Source organism: Castor canadensis, chromosome 11, assembly GCF_047511655.1.
Source record: "Castor canadensis chromosome 11, mCasCan1.hap1v2, whole genome shotgun sequence".
Lineage (NCBI taxonomy): Eukaryota > Metazoa > Chordata > Mammalia > Rodentia > Castoridae > Castor > Castor canadensis.
This window is the reverse complement of record NC_133396.1, coordinates 84,454,673-84,472,990: the sequence shown is the minus strand read 5'-3', so window position 1 is coordinate 84,472,990 and position 18,318 is coordinate 84,454,673. Positions and strand designations below refer to the sequence as shown.

General features: G+C 35.3%; 1 protein-coding gene and 1 pseudogene across 4 annotated transcripts in view; both read left to right on the top strand.

Annotated features, from left to right (window-relative positions):
• The window catches only part of Ralgps2 (Ral GEF with PH domain and SH3 binding motif 2), a 153,280-nt gene that overhangs the window by 23,095 nt on the left and 111,867 nt on the right, over positions 1-18,318 (top strand). For 3 of the 4 annotated variants that reach the window (XM_074047353.1, XM_020174745.2, XM_020174742.2), the window contains exons 2-3: positions 11,562-11,701; positions 17,602-17,706. In XM_074047353.1, the coding sequence (XP_073903454.1) occupies positions 11,645-11,701; positions 17,602-17,706 (162 nt within the window). In that variant the 5' untranslated portion in view covers positions 11,562-11,644. Of the gene's footprint in view, positions 1-1,787; positions 1,919-11,561; positions 11,702-17,601; positions 17,707-18,318 lie in introns of those variants that run through there. The other variant, XM_020174744.2, reaches the window with a different exon arrangement.
• LOC109693440 (ribose-phosphate pyrophosphokinase 1-like) lies at positions 448-1,614 on the top strand (annotated as a pseudogene).

The following is an 18,318-nucleotide window of genomic DNA, read 5'->3' as shown; positions in this document are numbered from 1 at the left end:
CCTTTGTACATACTATTTTCTTTGTCATCTTGTTCACTTAGTGAACTATTAAAGTGGAGAGAGAAACTAGGTATTTCCTCTCTGTTATTCCCTTATTTCTCCAGTATTTAAACATTCAAGTAAGGATTGGTAGGGAAAGATAGTTTAGCTTTGCAGAAATGCACCAAGGATTAGCAAACAGATGTACAATTAAGACCTATCTCTGGTCAGGCAACTGTGGTGTCTGTAATCCCAACTACTGAGAGCCCATCTCAAAAATACCCAACACAAAACAGGGCTGGTGGAGTGGCTCAAGTGGTAGAGTGTCTGCCTAGCAAGCATGAGACCCTGATTTCAAAAAGAGATGGCACAGTAGCAATGCAGAGCTGTTCATATTAAGTGTCTGGGCCAACTTCGATTCCTATCTCCCCAGCAGCAGCAGCAGCAGTAATTGTTGAGTGAAGAACACTTGGGGTTATTTGCCCAAGATTCTGAATATCAAGATCTTCAGTGGTAGCTCCCACCAAGATTTATCCCAGAAAATTGCTGACTCTCTGGGCCTGGAGCTAGGCAAGGTAGTGACTAAGAAATTCAGCAACCAGGAGACCTGTGTGGAAATGTACATGAAAACTTCTGCATTGTTGAAAGTGGCTCTGGTAAAATTAATGACAATCTAAATGGAGCTTTTGTTCATGATTAATGCCTCCAAGGCTGCTTCAGGCAAACAGGTTACTGCAGTCATCCCATGCTTCCCCTTATGCCCAGACTCCAATCTTAGCCAAGCTTGTCACTAATATGCTATGTGTCAGGTGCAGATCACATCATCACATCACCATGGATTTCCATGCTTCTCAAATTCAGGGCTTTTTCGATATCCCAGTGGACAACTTGTATGCAGAGCCAGCTGTCCTGAAGTGGATTAGGGAGAAAATCTCTGAGTGGAGGAACCAAACAGTTGTTTCACCTGATGCTGGTGGAGTTGAGAGTCACTTCCATTGCAGACTGGTTGAATGTGGACTTTGCCTTAATTCACAAAGAATGGAAGGCTAATAAAGTGGACTGCATGGTGCTAGTGGGAGATTTGAAGGATTGGGTGGCTATCCTGTATATGACATGGCTGACACATGTCACAGTCTGCCATGCTTCCGATGAACTTCTCTCAGCAGGATCCACCAGAGTTCATGCTATCTTGATTCATGGAATTTTTTCTGGCCCCACCATTTCCCGCATCGACAATGCATGTTTTGAAGCAGTAGTAGTCCCCAATACCATACCTCAGGAGGACAAGATGAAGCATTGCTCCAGAGTACAGGTGATTGACAGCTTCATGATTCTTGCAGAAGCCATCAGGAGAACTCACTATGGGGAGTCTGTTTCTTAGCTGTTCAGCCATGTCCCTTTATAATAGAATAACTTCTGAGGCTTTTTAAAAATAAAACCAACCCCACCCTCTGTTTTCCCTTGGTATTTGATGACAAATTAAGCAAAAGACCCAGCTTGCTCCTGTGTAGCTTTGTACATCCTACATCAGGTATATTAGAATTCATTCTAAATTGGGGAAAACAGACTGAGATTAATTGCTGGGATTTCTAAGCTGAGTTGTCTCATTCTGGCTTCCTTGGTGATTTTGTGAATCTGCAGCTTTAACTAGAGCTCAGCTACTGTGATGTTTGAGACTTTTGAGGATGTTCTGTACAGCTGTTTTGATGTGGTTGGCAAATCTCAGACTCCTTTGCATGAGAATGCTTGGGGGTTTTTCTTTGTTCAGAACAGTTATCAACAAAGCCAGCCCATGTGTATCAAGTCCTCCAAGGTCTATGCAACATTACAGCAAGAGCCCTGAGCAATGCAAAACCTAGTCTAGGTGGCTGAGCACCCTGGGAGGCAGAAACAGGCAGCTCAGAGTAGCTGTCAGGTGGGATCTTGAGGGGAAGAGGAGGTAGGTCATTGTACCAAATGTTTCTTGGGAGGAAGAAGCTTAACTGTGTAGCTTGAATTCTGCTTTGTACCTATGCCTTTCTACTTGGTTTCACCTTTAGCCATCTTGACCTTTTCTTGGCCAAATCATCTTGGGCCCAACTGATCAGTACCAGCCTTTTGGAACACACTTGCTTCTTACTGTGTAATTGTCAACGTTCTCAGCAAATTATATAATTTGCTGTAACTTAATCTTTAGTCTACTACCACTATGCTAGTAGGTTTTAGGTGGTATCGTAGTCCCTTTTGACTAATTTAAGTATTTAATTTTCATCTTTCCTTGCATCCATTTGGCCTCTCAAATGACCTAAGAGTTGGTTTTTTTTTTTTTTTTAGTAAAAAAGGTCGATGTCATTGTCTGTTATACAGGAAACTAATAAAATGTCTGTGTGTCAAAACAAAACAAACTAAAAGCCCAGTTCTATCTCTGTCATTAACTGATTGTGTGAGTTTGGTCAGATCATAAGAATTCAGCATTGGATTTGTGTTTTCATATGTATAATCTGGAGATTGGGATAAAGCAGTGAATTAGCAAACTTTCTTTTTTTCCTTTCCTTTACCTTTTATTCCTTTTTTCATTCTAGCACATTTGAAAGCTATGATACTTTCTCATCACTGTAAATTCCTACAACCATGATTTTTCATGGAGATTGGGGGTAGGGAAGGTGTGGGGGCGTTCTTGGAGTTTTGGGACAAGTATTAAAATGAGGGAAGATCAGAGATTTGAGATACATCCCAAATTGGGATTTTTTTTTTTTTTGGGTGGTACTGGGGTGTGAAATTAAGGCCTTGTGCTTGCTAGGCAGGCACTTTACCACTTGAGCCACTCCACCAGCCTCAAGTTGAGATCTTTAAAGTACCTTCCATCTCTTAAATAATATTCATCTGTATTATTCTGTTAGCGTGAGTGAAAATATTTGTATGTATGTAGCTTAGTTCCAAAAAGCTGTTCGTGAGCCCATTTTGGCTTTCTAGTCCAGTTACCAAAAGTGACCACTATTGCCATCTGTTGGTAAGAATTGTACTTTTTTTTATTGGATGTGTAGTTTTCTTAGTTCTATGAAATTTTGCAAGCTGAGGAGCTCATGTATATACTTCAGGAGAATTTACAAAGTTTTTCTCTTACCCATCCCTTTACTTTGAAATAGTTTCAAAATAGTAGTAAAGTTATGAAAATAGTTTATTAGGGTACTCCACAGAATATATACACATATATACACATGGGATGTGTGTATATATTTGTATGCATATCCACTCATTATATAATAACATACATTAATTTTAATATGTAATTGCATATAGATGAAATTACTATATCTATTATTTTTATATATGCACACATTGTACATGTACACACACATATATATATAAATAAGGAATTGGCTTACATGGTCACAGAAGCTAGGAAGCCCCAAGATAATGCTGTGGCAAGCTAGAGACCTAGGAGAGCCGAGATGTAATTCAGCTCCTCTAACACTACCCTGCATTCTCTGATGGTCCATTGTGGCACACTTTTGCCAGATATTTAAACCTATTTCTGATTCAGTTGCATTTTCATGCTTTAATTTCCTATATAAGCATGTTGGGTTTTTTTTATTTCAAATATGCAATATTACGAATTTAAAAACTTTTAAGGGCCAGTTTTTTGAGTAGAGAATCTGCCCAAAATGTACACATTCCTGCCAGAAACAAAAACACATAAAACAGAAATGCTTGAAGCAGTTTATTTTTTTTTACTTGGAACGTCCTTTTGTTATTTGAATTACCAGTTAACTTATATTCCTATTTGGCTCAGGTGACACAAGAGATCTGAGTTCTTTTTGTATTAGAATTATTTAGTAAATTCCCTTCACTGACTTGTACGAAGAGATAAAGCATATTCTTTAAATTCATTCTAGTATAGTTCTCTCCATGATATTCAGACATTTGAAAGTCTCTTCCTGTATAAGTTATTCAATTCTAGGCCATTTAGGTAGGTATAAGGAAATAAAATTTTCCACATAGATGTGGGCTAGTTTACACATGGATTAGCCCATTACTTATATAATTTAGTACAAACCCAACAGAATTATATCTGGAAAGGCTTATGTGTAGAATCTTTCTAAAATTAATATAAAACAATTTTAATTCATTGAATAAAATTATTGTTTTTGCTTTTTTAGAGACAGAGAATCTTGTTGTGTAGCGCATGCTGGGCTTCAACATGCATCCTCCTTCCTCCTTCCTCCTTCCAAGTGTTGGGATTGCCTAGCTACAGGGGTGGTATTTTTCATTGTTTTTACTTCTTTTGCTTTGACTTCTTACCCTTCGGCTTGTCTTCCTTTGCGATTGTAAACATTTCTTCTGTAGAAATCATGTGACTCTTGAAGTTGACTCATACTGTAGGGAGTTACAGTATCTCTGGATTTTGCAATCTCTACTGTTTCCCCCTCCTAGCTATTTTTAACTTGAACAGAGTAGGAACAACCTTTTCAGTTCCCTTTTTGTCTCTTTCTGGATCTCCTCTAGCTGTTCATCTCTACTGTGTAAGATTAGCCAAGTTTTTATTGTATATCCTGCTAGTAGAAAACACCCCCAAAACTTTAGCTTTTATTATTATTGTGCTATATTGTGTATTCTAATGTTTAAAATAAATGATAGGATTGTCTGTAAAAGGAGTAGTAGTTTATCTCTTTTATATAAAAGCATGTTATTTAAAAAAAAAGCTATGGATAGAAGTTAATTTTGAACTTTTAAAACACTTTGGCAATGATCCAAAAATATTAGTCATCTTAACAATCTTATTATCTCTTCTAACTTCACTTTCATCTGCTATAAAGTTAAGCAGAAACCAGGACGGGTTTTTCTACTTTGAGAATTGCTAGTTTTTCATGTATGATTGCTTACTGGATGGACCAACTTTTTGGTGCATTTTTTGTTTGAGTTTTTATTTTTCCTCCTGTTGATTGAGAATATAGCTGGGTATGGAATTCTGAATTGATGGTTATTTTCTCTTAGCACTTTGAAGATACTATTCCAAGTTTCTGTTGGTGCTGTTGAGAAACTTTCAGTTCAGTTTTGTTCCTTTGTAAATAATTTGCTTCAACTCAACTAATTTTTAAAATATATAATATATACAGAGTATGATTCTATTTATCTTTCACAAGATTGATTTCTGAATAAGAAAAGTTATGTCTTGCACAAGTTCTGGAGGCTTCTCAGCCTTAATCTTTTTAAATATTGCCTTTCTTTCATTGTCTTTCCTCTGGAATTCCTCTTAAGATGGTGTTAGATCTTTGTTTTTCATTTCTTATAATCCATTCACATTTTCCATTTCATTAAGTCTTTGTGTATGATTTTTATACAGTTTAATTTTTCTGTTTAGTTCATGCATGCTCTCTTCAGTAGTGCTTAATCTGATAGTTAATTCTGCAATGACTGTTAATTTTAACGTTTACTTTTTTTACAGATGTTTGTCTTTATCATGATGTCTGTGTTTCTGATTTCTTTTTTAAGGCTAGTGATTTTAATCTTTCCTATTTTATGTACTGTATCTGATAATATTTTATGTGACGTTCTTGGGAAGTAATCCTAGTAAAAGTTATTACCTGTATTTTACTCACAGTTGGTTGTTTGCTTATCAAGCTGATAATATTTTTATATTGAGTTTGTGAGACTCCACATTTCCACCATATGTCTTGAGTTCCAGGAGTCTCACTGGCTTGTGAATGTATTTTATGTGAATTTCTTGTCTTGAAGGTCAATGTTAATAACATAAATTCAAATTCTATACCTGTGTGGGAGCGTACCTGGTATTATGAATTTTGAGGGTGGGTATCTTCTAGCTTCAGCATTAATCCCAGGCTAACACAGACAAAAAAGTGTCCTCATCTTGCTGTATCAGGATACATTTCTCCCTACCCCCCAGTACATCTAATCCCTGATGAGTTAGGCTTTGACCTCTCTGGCATTACTACAGGTGATGTATGGGGATGGGGTGGGAAGGAGAGAATATTTGTCTTAATTCCATTGCCCTTTCTTAGTAGCCTTCTCTTTTCTTTCCATCTGGTATCAGATTGAAGCTCCTGTTCTAAATTTCTCTGAGAGTCCAAAGAGTTTAAGATTTTTTTTTTCAGCTGTATTTCTGCTGGAAATAAAAGCCTCATCATACTCTGTTAAATCAAATTGTTAACGGCACTGGTGCAGTCTGTGATCAAACGACTTCCAAATTCTTTGTATCCCACTTGGAAGAATCCACGGCAGGACAGATGGTGTAAACTTACCAAAAGTTAGAGAAGAGAAATACAAAGGGATCAGGGTGGGGCCCAGTTGGAAGCTGGAAGCCGAGAGAGCATGTTTCTGCTCTTCAGGTGCTTTTAAAACCTATGATAAAAAGATAAAGTTAGGAAACCCAGTGAGTGGGGAGGGGCATGGGTGGTTCCTGGCCAGGTGAGGGTGATTCCTGAGCCAAAGTACGGTTAATCTAAGATGTAATGTTTTTTTCTATGAGTCCCAAACTTTCCCTACTTTAGTCTGCCTCAAAATGGCATCATTTGTAGTCTTGTGTGTGTTTTTTTATTGTTATTCTTCCTGTTTTGTTACTCTAGCATTTAATTTTATCCTATGAGTGATTGCTTTGTTCAGTCATTTACTTAAGTAGATAATTGAAGTCAAATATGCTGTTTGTTCCTGAATGCAAAGATGAAAGTTTTTTTATTGTTGCAATTTTTTTAAATAAGGGTTTTTAACGTTAATGAACTCAAAGATCTTTAAGGAGAGATAACAAACAGTGAACATTCATTCAGCAGTAGAATTTTGACAAAAGACCAGTAGAAACAAAGGCCTGAGAATAATGAACTCTGGGGGCAGCTTTGGACAGGGAACTCTGTACAACCCCAGATATATACCAGAACCTCTTCTTTTTAAAGTTGTTATTATAAATTGAACTTTTAAATGAGTGGCAAATAACAAAAGTAATCTTGCTTATTCCTGTACCAGAAATGGTTTTATGCATTTTCTATTAAATTTTTTTTTAGAATACCTCAGTACTATCTATGTCAAAAGCAAAATCTTCTCTTTGTTGCTCCTCAGCATTTTGACGGCTGTAATTATTGAAACAAAGTACTGGGAAATTTGAGACTAATTCCTCATTTTCTTAGATAAAAAAATAAAGCAATGTAATTTTACTTGTCACACAGTCTGAAAGTAGGTTTGCTTGCATGACACACAGGCTATTTACATCTTTGAGTCTCCCCAGGAGTGTTACTTAAAGTATACCTTTAATTTTTATTTAAAAATAAATACTAAAAAAATAAAAAATAAATGTTAAAAGCAAATTCTGTAGTAACTTTTAAATTCTGAATTGCAATTATGGTGTTCTAATTTTACCCAATTGTTTTTTTCTCTTGAAACTTTACAAGAATATTACAAGAAAATTTGTTATTCAACCTGTCACTGCCATTTTAATGTTTTTTACTTGTAATTGTCCCTTTGAATTTTTAAAATGTAGGTTCCCCCCCAACCAGACTTAAATACTTCTTAATTTGTGGACTATTGTTCTATATCAATTCCATTAAAACCTGACACCAGTTTGTTGTTGTCAAGTTAAGCTGGAAGTCATAGGACTAGAATGCACACTCTTACAAGTGTAATTCAAACACTGAGACATGAAGCATTCACAGGTAAGTTCAAATTATTTTATAAAGAAAAGCAGCCCACATATTGCTCTCATTTACAGATACCCATGATTTTAGTTAGTGAATTGTATACATTTATTGTACAACATACAAAAGAATAAAAGCTAAGTCTTACCGAGGTATTTTAGCAGTTGTAAGAAGAAAATCCAAGGGCACAAACTTTTAAAGCTTTTGTGTAAACTTAAACACTGTTAGAGTGGAGACTGGGAGGCAATAGAAATGTGTTATTAAACCAGAATTTAGAGGTTTGTCTAGTCAGATTTATAAGAACTTCCTCAAAACTGCTTCAAAAAGTGCACACACTGCAGTGGTTATTTGTCTCAAATCAGACAGTTAAATCTACTGCAGTAGTAAACATTTAAAATCTGTGTTCCCTAATGACAGTATTGCACTGTAGAGTTCAAACACAAGGGAAAGAGAAAGGTGTAGACTCAGGTGCTAAAGAAAGTAAAAATGAACAATAATGTCTCATGTACAAAGGCATTGAAGTTGCTTCTGACTTTCACTGTTAAAAAATAGTGTTTAAAATAGTGTTAAAAATATTGATTGAATTGTTTTACATCTTTTTCTCTTGTGAGTTTAATAAGATCATTTTCTAGAACTGAGATTTTGGACCAGCTGTTAATATGAGTATGTCAATTCTGTATTGTCCAAATGTTTCCAAAGAAATTGTACCACTTAATTACATTTCACTGCCAGTTTCCTTATAGTAGAAAACTGCTTAGCTTTTCTAGGGTTTTGCATAATATTTCTAATGATGATAGCATAATATTTCTAATATTTAGCATAATATTTCTAATGATGATAGTATAAATTATCTTAGAAAAGAATATGCAAGCCAGCCGCCAGTGGCTCATGCCTATAATCCTAGGTACTCAGGAGGCAGAGATCAGGAAGATCGTGGTTCAAAGCCAGCCCAGGCAAGTAGTTCTTGAGACCCTATCTCGCAAAAAACAACATAACAAAAAGGACTGGTAGAGTGGCTGAAGGTGTAGGACCTGAGTTCAAGCTCCAGTACTGGAAAAAAAAAAGAATATACAACCATTGTGGAATAAGATTAATAAGTGAGAAATTTTTGTTTTAACTTAATTCCTTATTGATTTATTTTAAAAAGCATTAGTTTCTTGTTGGGAATATCATTGAGAAGGTAGGCAGTTAGGTGGCTGAATGATTGTGCCTACAATTTGATAATCTGTTTCTGTGAACTCAAGGAAGAAAATAAGTCTACACATTTCAGTATTTCCTGTTTGGGGATTATACTGCTTGGAAAGAGCCAGTATCCTTTTTTTTTTAAAGGGGAGAGTGCGAATGCCAGTATCTTTGTTTTGGAATTTAAACCTCAAAGACAGCCAGAGTAATGATCTTTAGAAGTTGAAGCAGATGAATTTAATGAAGAAAATAATTGTGGTGCTTACAATATATCTTAGTTAAATTCACCCCTCCATTATTCTTGAATAACAATTTAAAGCAGGCAGAGAAAACTTGATTCTGTCTGATTATAGTTTATAAATGCGTTAATGTTATTCCTACTTATATTACCTCTTTTCAGTAAATAATACTGATAGAATTTACGTATTTAATATGTAAAGTAGGTTAAAGATGTTCAACAGTTTAAATAGAATCTTTTTCTTAACACTAGGGGGCACTCTTCATTTATGCATTCATGTCATATGTAGTCTGCATAGAATATGAAATTATTTGAAATCATTTCATTGCAAGTTGAGTAGCTACTATCAGAGGGAATCAGAATCAGCTTTTTTAAAAATTAGGATATATTCGTTGTGTGGAGGCAGGGATTCATTGCGACAATTCCAAATAGGCTTATATTGTACATTGGTTAGATTACCCTCTCCCCATCCCACTTCAGGCAGTTGCAAGAAGTTTCATTGTTCTATTTCATATATGAAGTGCATCCACCATATTCCTCTCCGTCATTCACCCTCTTCCCTCCCACAAGTACCCCACATACACTGTACCAATTTTACAGTTCTGTCTGTGGTTATTAACTTCTAAGTCCGTGTTCAAAGGGGTTTCTTGATGTATTCCTGCTGTGATTAAACCTTACTTCGGTCTGTTCAACACCTTCCATTATTCTCCCTTACCCTTTTCCTCCCACTTCCATCTAGTTAGTTTTGTATAGCAGTGTAAATATAAGTTGATTCTCAATAGTATTGTCAAGAATAACTTTACTGAATGTGAGCTAGTATATATTGGAGGGAATTACAGTACTTCTGTGCTTTATTCATTTTCACATTGTAAATAGATTCTAAATGATTTTAAAACCATATTCAAATATATTTCCTATTTAGAAAAATTTTAGCATGATTTATTACTAGCAGGTGTTTAGGCTAATCTGAAGAAATGAAGATAAATTTAAGATGTGACTGAGGCTGTTATCATTAGTAATAATTTTAAGCATTTGAAAACCAGGAGCATATTTCATTCCATCCAGGAAACAGATTTTAGGCATTATCATTCATTACATTTGTAATTAGAATTGTAGTGACGCTCACCATATATATTTCTGATTGCCAGAAGGACATTTCTCAGGTTTTGTCTTCATTATTTAGAAGTATCTGTGGAATTAGTAGGTAGTAATAAAATCTGCATATTCACAGCATCATCATCTGTGCACACTTATTATGAGCCAGTAGTTTTAAGGGCTTTTGTGTGTATTAGCTCATTACTCCCCACCACAGCTCTTGTGAAGTAGATACTTATCGTTATCCCTGTTTTATAGATTAGCAAACAACACAGAAGAGTTCGTTTACTTGGTTCAGATGTAGGCATCCTTGTTTTGGAGGTTTTTTTGTGTTTTTACCTCTCCATAGAAAGGAAACAATTGAAGGATTATATTTTTGCATTTCAAACTCAGTTTTTAGTTTGAGTGTAGTGTAGAATACCTAATTTAGTGTAGTGTAGAATACCTGATTTATACACACTTAAAATTTATCTTACGGAAAACACTGTAGAAACTTAAAGTTGAAAAGGGACCTTAAAATCTATTCATTTCTGTCATTTTATAGAGAGGAAGAAATTCTGTGAGAGAGGTAAAATTTTACTCAGTGCTATATATAGCAAGTTAATTTGTGGAAAGATACTAGAATCTTAAATATTCTGATTTCTATAAAGTGGAAAGAAATGCAGTGCTATGGAAAGAATATTCAAGTAGAGTTTTAAATAGCTTGAGTCTTGTTCTTGGCTCATTATTTACCCACCTTTTATCCCCAGACGCTTTGCTTCTCGTGTTATATGGGAATAGTAGCATTATTGTTACATTATGTTGTATGAATGTAGTTACATCTTCTCTACTTAGTGTTACTTGTAGTTGTGAAAATCAGTGACATAATGGATTGAGGATATTCAACAAACCTTAAAGCCCTGTAAATATAGACATGCCATATATTTTGGTATTTTTGTGACATGTCTCATAATGCTTTTAAGTATTTGTGATACCTTGGTAAACTGGGTCATTAGTAATTGATTTAGACATGTCATTTGAACCTCAAAGAATTTATTCTGTATGACATATGTTTCTTTGCCACATGGTTTTTATACTTTAGTTAAAACTAAAAATGTGGGGGGGGGGGGAAGGGGGAAGAAATGACCCAAACACTGTATGCACATATGAATAAAAGAAAAAAAAATATTAAAAATGTTACGCAGTTTGATTTTTTTTTTTCTCACTGTATTCACTTAGTGAATGAAAAGTACAATAACAACTACACTGCCCATTTGGTGTTTCTAATCATTTGAAAATAGCATACACAATTGTCCTCAACCTAGATTCAGTGGCTAAAATTAAAAACAGAGTTTAGCAAAGTTGAATTATTTTTTTCATGTGGTGAGCATGGGTTTGTTTTCGTAAACTTGGGAGAAGACACATTGTAACTTGTCCTTTTTTTTTTTGTCGTTTCTGTTTTTTTATAGGAATAATGTATTTGTGGCCTTGGACATGAAGTTATCAGTCCTCTGTTGCTGTTAACATAGGGTCAGGGACTGATGAGGGAAGCATGGACCTAATGAACGGGCAGGCAAGCAATGTTAATATCGCAGCTACTGCTTCTGAGGTAAGACATTTAAGAAACCTCATTGTAAGGTTTCTTACTTGGCTTTCTGAGTTTTCAAGCATTATAGTTGGTCACATTTTAAAATCAGGATGTGAGAAAAAGAACCATATAAAGTTTTTAACTTTTAATTTTGCTATTCATATGTTCACTGTATATCATAGAAACAGTTAACCCTTATCTACTTAAGATACTTGAAAAATGCTTAAAACCCTTTCTTTGGTGGTATTAAAAGGAAAAAATTCTTTTTAGGATATTCTTACATTTTTTTTTTTTGTCTTTTCTTTTTTGGTGCTGGGATCAAACCCAGGGTCTTGCGCATGCTAGGCAAGCGCTGTACCACCAAGCTACCCTCTTACATGAATTTTAAGGACAATAGTACAAGTGAGACAAAGAAAAACTCTTTTATGTGGAATAACTAACTTTTAGACTTCATCTGGATTCCTTGATTTTAATCTGGTTGGAGGAGATCAAAGAACTGTCAGGCTGGAAGATTGGAAGGGCTTCCTCTGCTGACGTAGCTTAGATATTTAAGATGGAGATAAAGTTTAAACTAGGTGTTTACCTCTTTTGCTCATGAATTATGATTTTATTTCTGCCTCACCTTTTTCTTCTTTGCTTTGTCTTCAGATTTTGAGTACTTTCCTTAATAATTTTAACATCTGTTTTCTATATTTGTTTTTTTTTCCTTTTCCTGTATGGAAAAAGAATACTGTTTATGACTCACATATTTTTACCTCACAGTTCTTTAGTAGCATTTCATAGTTCAACCTTTTTTGTTTGTTTGTTTTCTTTTGTGATACTGGGATTTAAATTCAGGGCCTACACTTTGAGCCGCTTCACCATCCCTTTTTTGTGATTTCCCCCCCACCCCACACACTAGCTTTGAATTGTGATCCTCCTGATTACTGCTTCCTGAGTAGCTGGTACTAAAGGCATGAGCCACCAGTTACTTCAACATTTGTTCTCTCACTTCTGTTAATAGCACCATATTTTTGTAGCCATCGCGGTTTAAATCTTTAGACTTTTGTTGTTTACACCTTTCCCCACCACACCGTTTTCTCATTACAGCAGAGTCAGCAGAAGGTAGACGTTAAACTCTTAAGGAATATAATCACGGAAGTGACATCCCTTCACTTTTGTCATATTCTGTTAATTAGAAATAAGTCACATACCCTGCTCACACTGAGGGGAGAGAATTATACAAGAACGAGAATACCAAGAGGTAGAAATTCTTGATGGCTGTCTTGGAGGCTGCCTGTCCAACATACTTCATCTCTAACTTTGTCACTTTAGAACTACTACCATCCTTGTTTGGTCATTTTATTATTTCTTTGTGTAGACTATTGCAGTGGCCTTTCAGTTTGGTCTTTCACTTTGATTTTCTGTTGTTTCTGTTCTTTTAACTGAAATTTACCATAAATATTTTAAAATCCTAGGTCTTAAACTTTATCTTGTCCTAAAACTGTTGGTGGTTACTCATTCATTGCCTACTGATTGAAGTTCAGAAGCCCCCACAGCCTTTCATTCAAAACTTTTTCTCAAAATGGCCCCAAATTTTCTTTCTGATGTATTTAGTTTCCACTGATGATCTATTGAAAGTTAATGTTGTATTGAAAGAATTAATACATTTTCTTACGTTTAGATATTTTTCTAATACTTAGAAAAGCCATTGGCTTTTCCTACTTATGTTACAACTTTGCCCCATCAGTTTTTCCACCTAGAATTTCTCTTCCCTTTCAGTGTGCCTCTTCCTTTCACAGCACAAAAAAGAAATTTTGTCTTTCAAAACATATTTCAAATGCTGTATTTTTAAGAAAGCCTTTTCTAATCGCATAAATGGATGCAAATTTTCCTATTTTTGAAACTATCACTTAAAATTGTTTCTGTATAAATTTATGCATAACTTTTCTTCCCCCTTCAGACAGGAATTACATTTGTATATATATTTACTTGGTGTATTATCACCATACTTCTTGAATGTGCTATACGTATGTATTTGTTTAGTATATTTGTAACTATATAGAAACACATAATCTAATAAGTGGTATACAAATGTTTATCAAACAAAATAGATCATTTCACTTGCATAAAATGTTCTCTTGACTTTCCTAAAAGTGTATGAATTATCTCAAATTTCAGAATAATACAATTTGGTGTATTCAAAGTAAGGGTGAAAATGTCTGCCTTTTTAAATACTTCTGCTGTGGCAAGAAAAATTAGAATAGGTATTTTCAACTTTCATTTAAGATACAGATCTATTAACACGTCAATATATATATTTCTCAAAAAAGTGGTAAACTTATAACTTGGTGCGGTCAGTACCATCTGTGTTTAATCTGTGCTTAAAGCTTCTGGTACCCATAAGAGAGCTATAGGGAACTTCCTTTTAGACTTTTAGAACTATTGTTTTTGAGCCTTGCTGTTCTCTTGGTGAATATTTTGCTTAATTACTGATTAGTTTCTTATCATTATCTCTTTATTATTGGTATTGGGGAAGCAGGTTGAAAACCATCAGTAGTAATTTTTTAAGCCTCCATTAATGACTTTTAAGAAAGAAAAAGGGGGTCTTGGTGTGTGACTCAAGCAGTAGAGCAGCTGCCTAGCAAGCACAAGGCCCTGAGTTCAAAAAATAAAAGGAAAGTGCGGAAGTGCTTATTCTTATTTGATAAGCAATAAATTGCCTTTTGTTTTGTTTTGCTAATTTGTCTTGAATGAGTTAAAAAATTGGCAAAAAATACCAGTTTATGTTCAAAGATTAATGTGTTTTCCTGACAGAATATAAATATAGTTCTTTGGACAGTTACTGGATTGGTGTCTTCACTAACGTTAACTAGTATCTATCTATTTGAATAACTAGTAGAATACTACTCCAATACTTAACATTGTGAATAAATTTCTATGTTAGTCTTGGGACATACTGTAAAACTAGTCGTAGTCAACTGTGACTATAAACAAATCATAATGAAGGAGATTGAACACAGGAAATAAAATATTCTGTCTTATTTTGGGAACTTCTGGCTTCTGCTGGTAGTTATAAAGAGCTTCTCATTATTTGTTCCTTTCTTCACCATAGGAAAAAACCTGAACAAACTTAGTCTGACTCTGCTTCTTAGCTCTGTCAGAGAATTGCTGTTACAGACCATACTGACAGTGATGACCTTGAAAACTAGAGAGATAGGCAGATAGAATCATAGCTCATCAGGAGCGGAAATCAGTGGAGCAGGAAAGGCTATGAATTAACTAATTGAGGAGTTGTTAGAGGTTGTGTGGACTAGGTTGAGAGCTAAAACTCCTAGGGGCCTCGTCTTGGGCTTGTTTCACCTTTTTTAGTGCCTTTAATCACCCCTAGGTTGCTCACCAGGTTTTCACAGTGAAGATCACAGAAAAATCCCCTAGCCAGGTGTGGGAAAGGGGTGAGTGGGATAGCTATTTTGCAATACACTCAGAGGAAAATAACCATTTAAAAGTGCATGCCTAGAGCATTGTGTTGTCCACCTACCCTCAAGGGAAATACCAGGACCTAACCTACTTAGGGAAAGAGACCCAACTATTAGCCTCTTTAGGCTTCCTGTCTTAATCAGAGTGAGAGGGACAGAAAAGCACTTGTGAAGGTCAGAGTCCAGGGACCACAGGCTCAACAAAAGACTAAAACCTAATCATAGGACCATAGAATGCTTCTCCTCACCCTACACTTTACCATCACAGCAACAGGTTTCTTGCTCCTGTATGGTAACATAATCCTACATGGATTAGAGCTGAAAAAAACTCCCAAGGTTCAGAATACTTTAAAAAAAAAAAATAAGAGTTTCTAGAGAAACCCAAATACAACAGAGGAGAAAAAACAAGTAAGGATGTGATAGGAAGTTGAATACTGAGATATCTATAGCAAAACAAAACTGTAAACACACAATTCCTAGCATATAAACACAAAACCCTTACATGAAAGGCCTATTTAACCTCAGTTTCTGTTACACAATGTATCGTATCTGGTGTTCAGCAGAAAATAACAGAGCGTACTAAAAGGTCAGAAAAAACATAGCCTGAAGAGGTAAGTCATGCACGAAGATTACATTGTGGAATTATCTGACAAGACATTCAAATGACCATTATTAATATAATAAGGATTAGAATTAAAAAGTAGACGGTAGCAAGAACAAATGTAAGAAGGGATATTGAAACTTAAGAATCACAAAAAAAAAATGCTAGAATTCAAGAGCATTGAGACAGAAATGCAGAATGCTGTTGATGAGGTCCCTAGTAGGTAGCCAAGGAAAGAATCACTGGGATTGAAGATCTGTTCAGTAGAAACTTCCCAAAGAGAATAATGCAATGGGAGTTAGGGGAAAGGAGTAGCCAACGACTGTGGAACAATGATACCAAAGTATAAATACATATAATTGGAATATGAGAGAAGAAAGAGGAGTAGGTGAAATATGTAAAGTAATAATGGTTGAGAATCTTCCAAAATTACGATCCCTTCTATTATAATTGTCATGACTTCTTACTTGATATTTAGCTGCTAAGTGAAAATGAGGTGAAGTAAAATTAAGGCATAATGGCAAGGGCTCAAAACAGATGTATAAACTGATCATGGTGACACATGGCTGTGATCCTAGCACTTAGGCTGAGGCAGGAGGATTGCAAGATTGAGGCCAGCCTCAGCTACATAGTGAGATTCTGTCTCAGGAAAACAAAACAAATGTGCAGCCACTGATGAGTTGGTGTATGTTTATATTTACTCTCACTATTGAAGCTGTTTGTGCATATGTGTGTGTTGCTAACTTGTAACCTGATATCCTACCACCATTTAAAAGAGCCTGTTCTAAATGTTCTTACACTACTGATCCTCTGAACTCAGCCAACTGGTACAGAATATGCTTACATGTTATAGCACAGATGAAATAGAGATTTAATAGTAATAAGATTTTTAGGCTCCAAACTACGTTTTGTTCTGCATGTAGAAGCAGCATATTCAAACTTTAAAAAAAAAAAAAAGCACACTAATTTATAAGAAAAGGAAGGACAATACCAATTGTACTACCAAAAACAGGCATCCCTTAACAAATAAGAATGTAGAATATATAATGGAGTTCTGAATATTTTTTTATGGCTTATGCTGATGAAAATCAGTTTCCAAAATTATAAATACAGTTATGCCCTGCATAACTGCATTTTGGTCAGCACTGGGTTCACCATACATAACATTGAATTTCTGTTGAGATTCTGTTGAGGTTCTGCTGAGATTGTGTATGTAGTGATGTCGTAGCCATTTTAGATTGTGTAAATACACTCTGATATTTACACAGTGACATAATTGTTTAACAACACACTTTTCAGAGTAAATCTGTGTCATTAAGTGATGTATTACTGTGGATGTATAACCTCCCCTGACTCCCCCCACCTCCCACCCCTGGTGCTGGGGTTTGAACTCAGCGCCTACATCTTGAGCAACTCCACCAACCCTTTTTTTGTGAAGGAGTTTTTCTAGATAGGGTCTCCTGAACTATTTGCCTGGGCTGGCTTCAAACCTCGATCCTCCTGATCATTTCCTTCTGAGTAGCTAGGATTATAGGCATGAGCCATCAGCACCTGGCTCCCCTGTTGTTTCTTTACTCCATTTGAGAACCACTGAAATAAGTAAAATATTTTAATTCTGTAGCAAATGACAGGATGTCTGGAAACCAACACATGACAGAAGGACTTACTGAAGAATCTGAAACTCTAAACTCAATGAATGGTAGATTTGAAGTTGCCTGGTCTTTAGCTAGTTTTTTCCAGCTAAGCAGCATGTTCTCCTCAGCTTTTATACAACCTCTATTTACACACTGCTCTTAGTTCCCAGTTCTTAAGGCCAGTCTAGTTCCTATGTCTCACTGTAGTGTTTTCTTTCAATTTAACAGAAAAGTAGCAGCTCTGAATCCTTAAGTGACAAAGGTTCTGAATTGAAGAAAAGCTTTGATGCTGTGGTATTTGATGTTCTTAAGGTTACACCAGAAGAGTATGCGGTAAGCCTCCTACCTCTCCCTTCTCCAGTTTTTGTACATGATTTACTAATTGGTTCTATTAAATTAGAATTCGAGGCCCTCATGGAGATTTTTTTTTTTAAGTTGAATATGGGAATTGTTGAGAGTAGCATGATTATGGAGCAAGCAGAGGACTGGGCTGGTGGGCAGGTGGAGAGTAAGAAAACTGTAGTCTTATTTGAAGCCGCTTCAGAAGTTAGGCCTTCGATTTTGTAAGTAAATAGTAAGTACTTACTTTTGTTGCTACCTGTACTGTCTCCCCAAGCTAGCTGTACTTTAACAGCATATCTGAGGAGTATTTTTTACTGTTTTAGAAATTAAAAAATTAAGAAATGAATATGAAGGCATCATTGGAATACTATGAAGCGTATCTAGAAAGTTTATTGTTTCAACTGACATAAATGTTCACTTATTTACCTTCTTATTCTGCTTTCATTTGTTAATAAAATATATTGATTTTCTGATATTGAAACTGCTTTTGCATTCTAGGAATAAATGTGCTTAATCATACATGTAATTCTTTGATTTATTGTTGAATATTGTTTTATGTCTGCAACCATAAAACATAGCATGTAAAGTCCATAGATATAATGT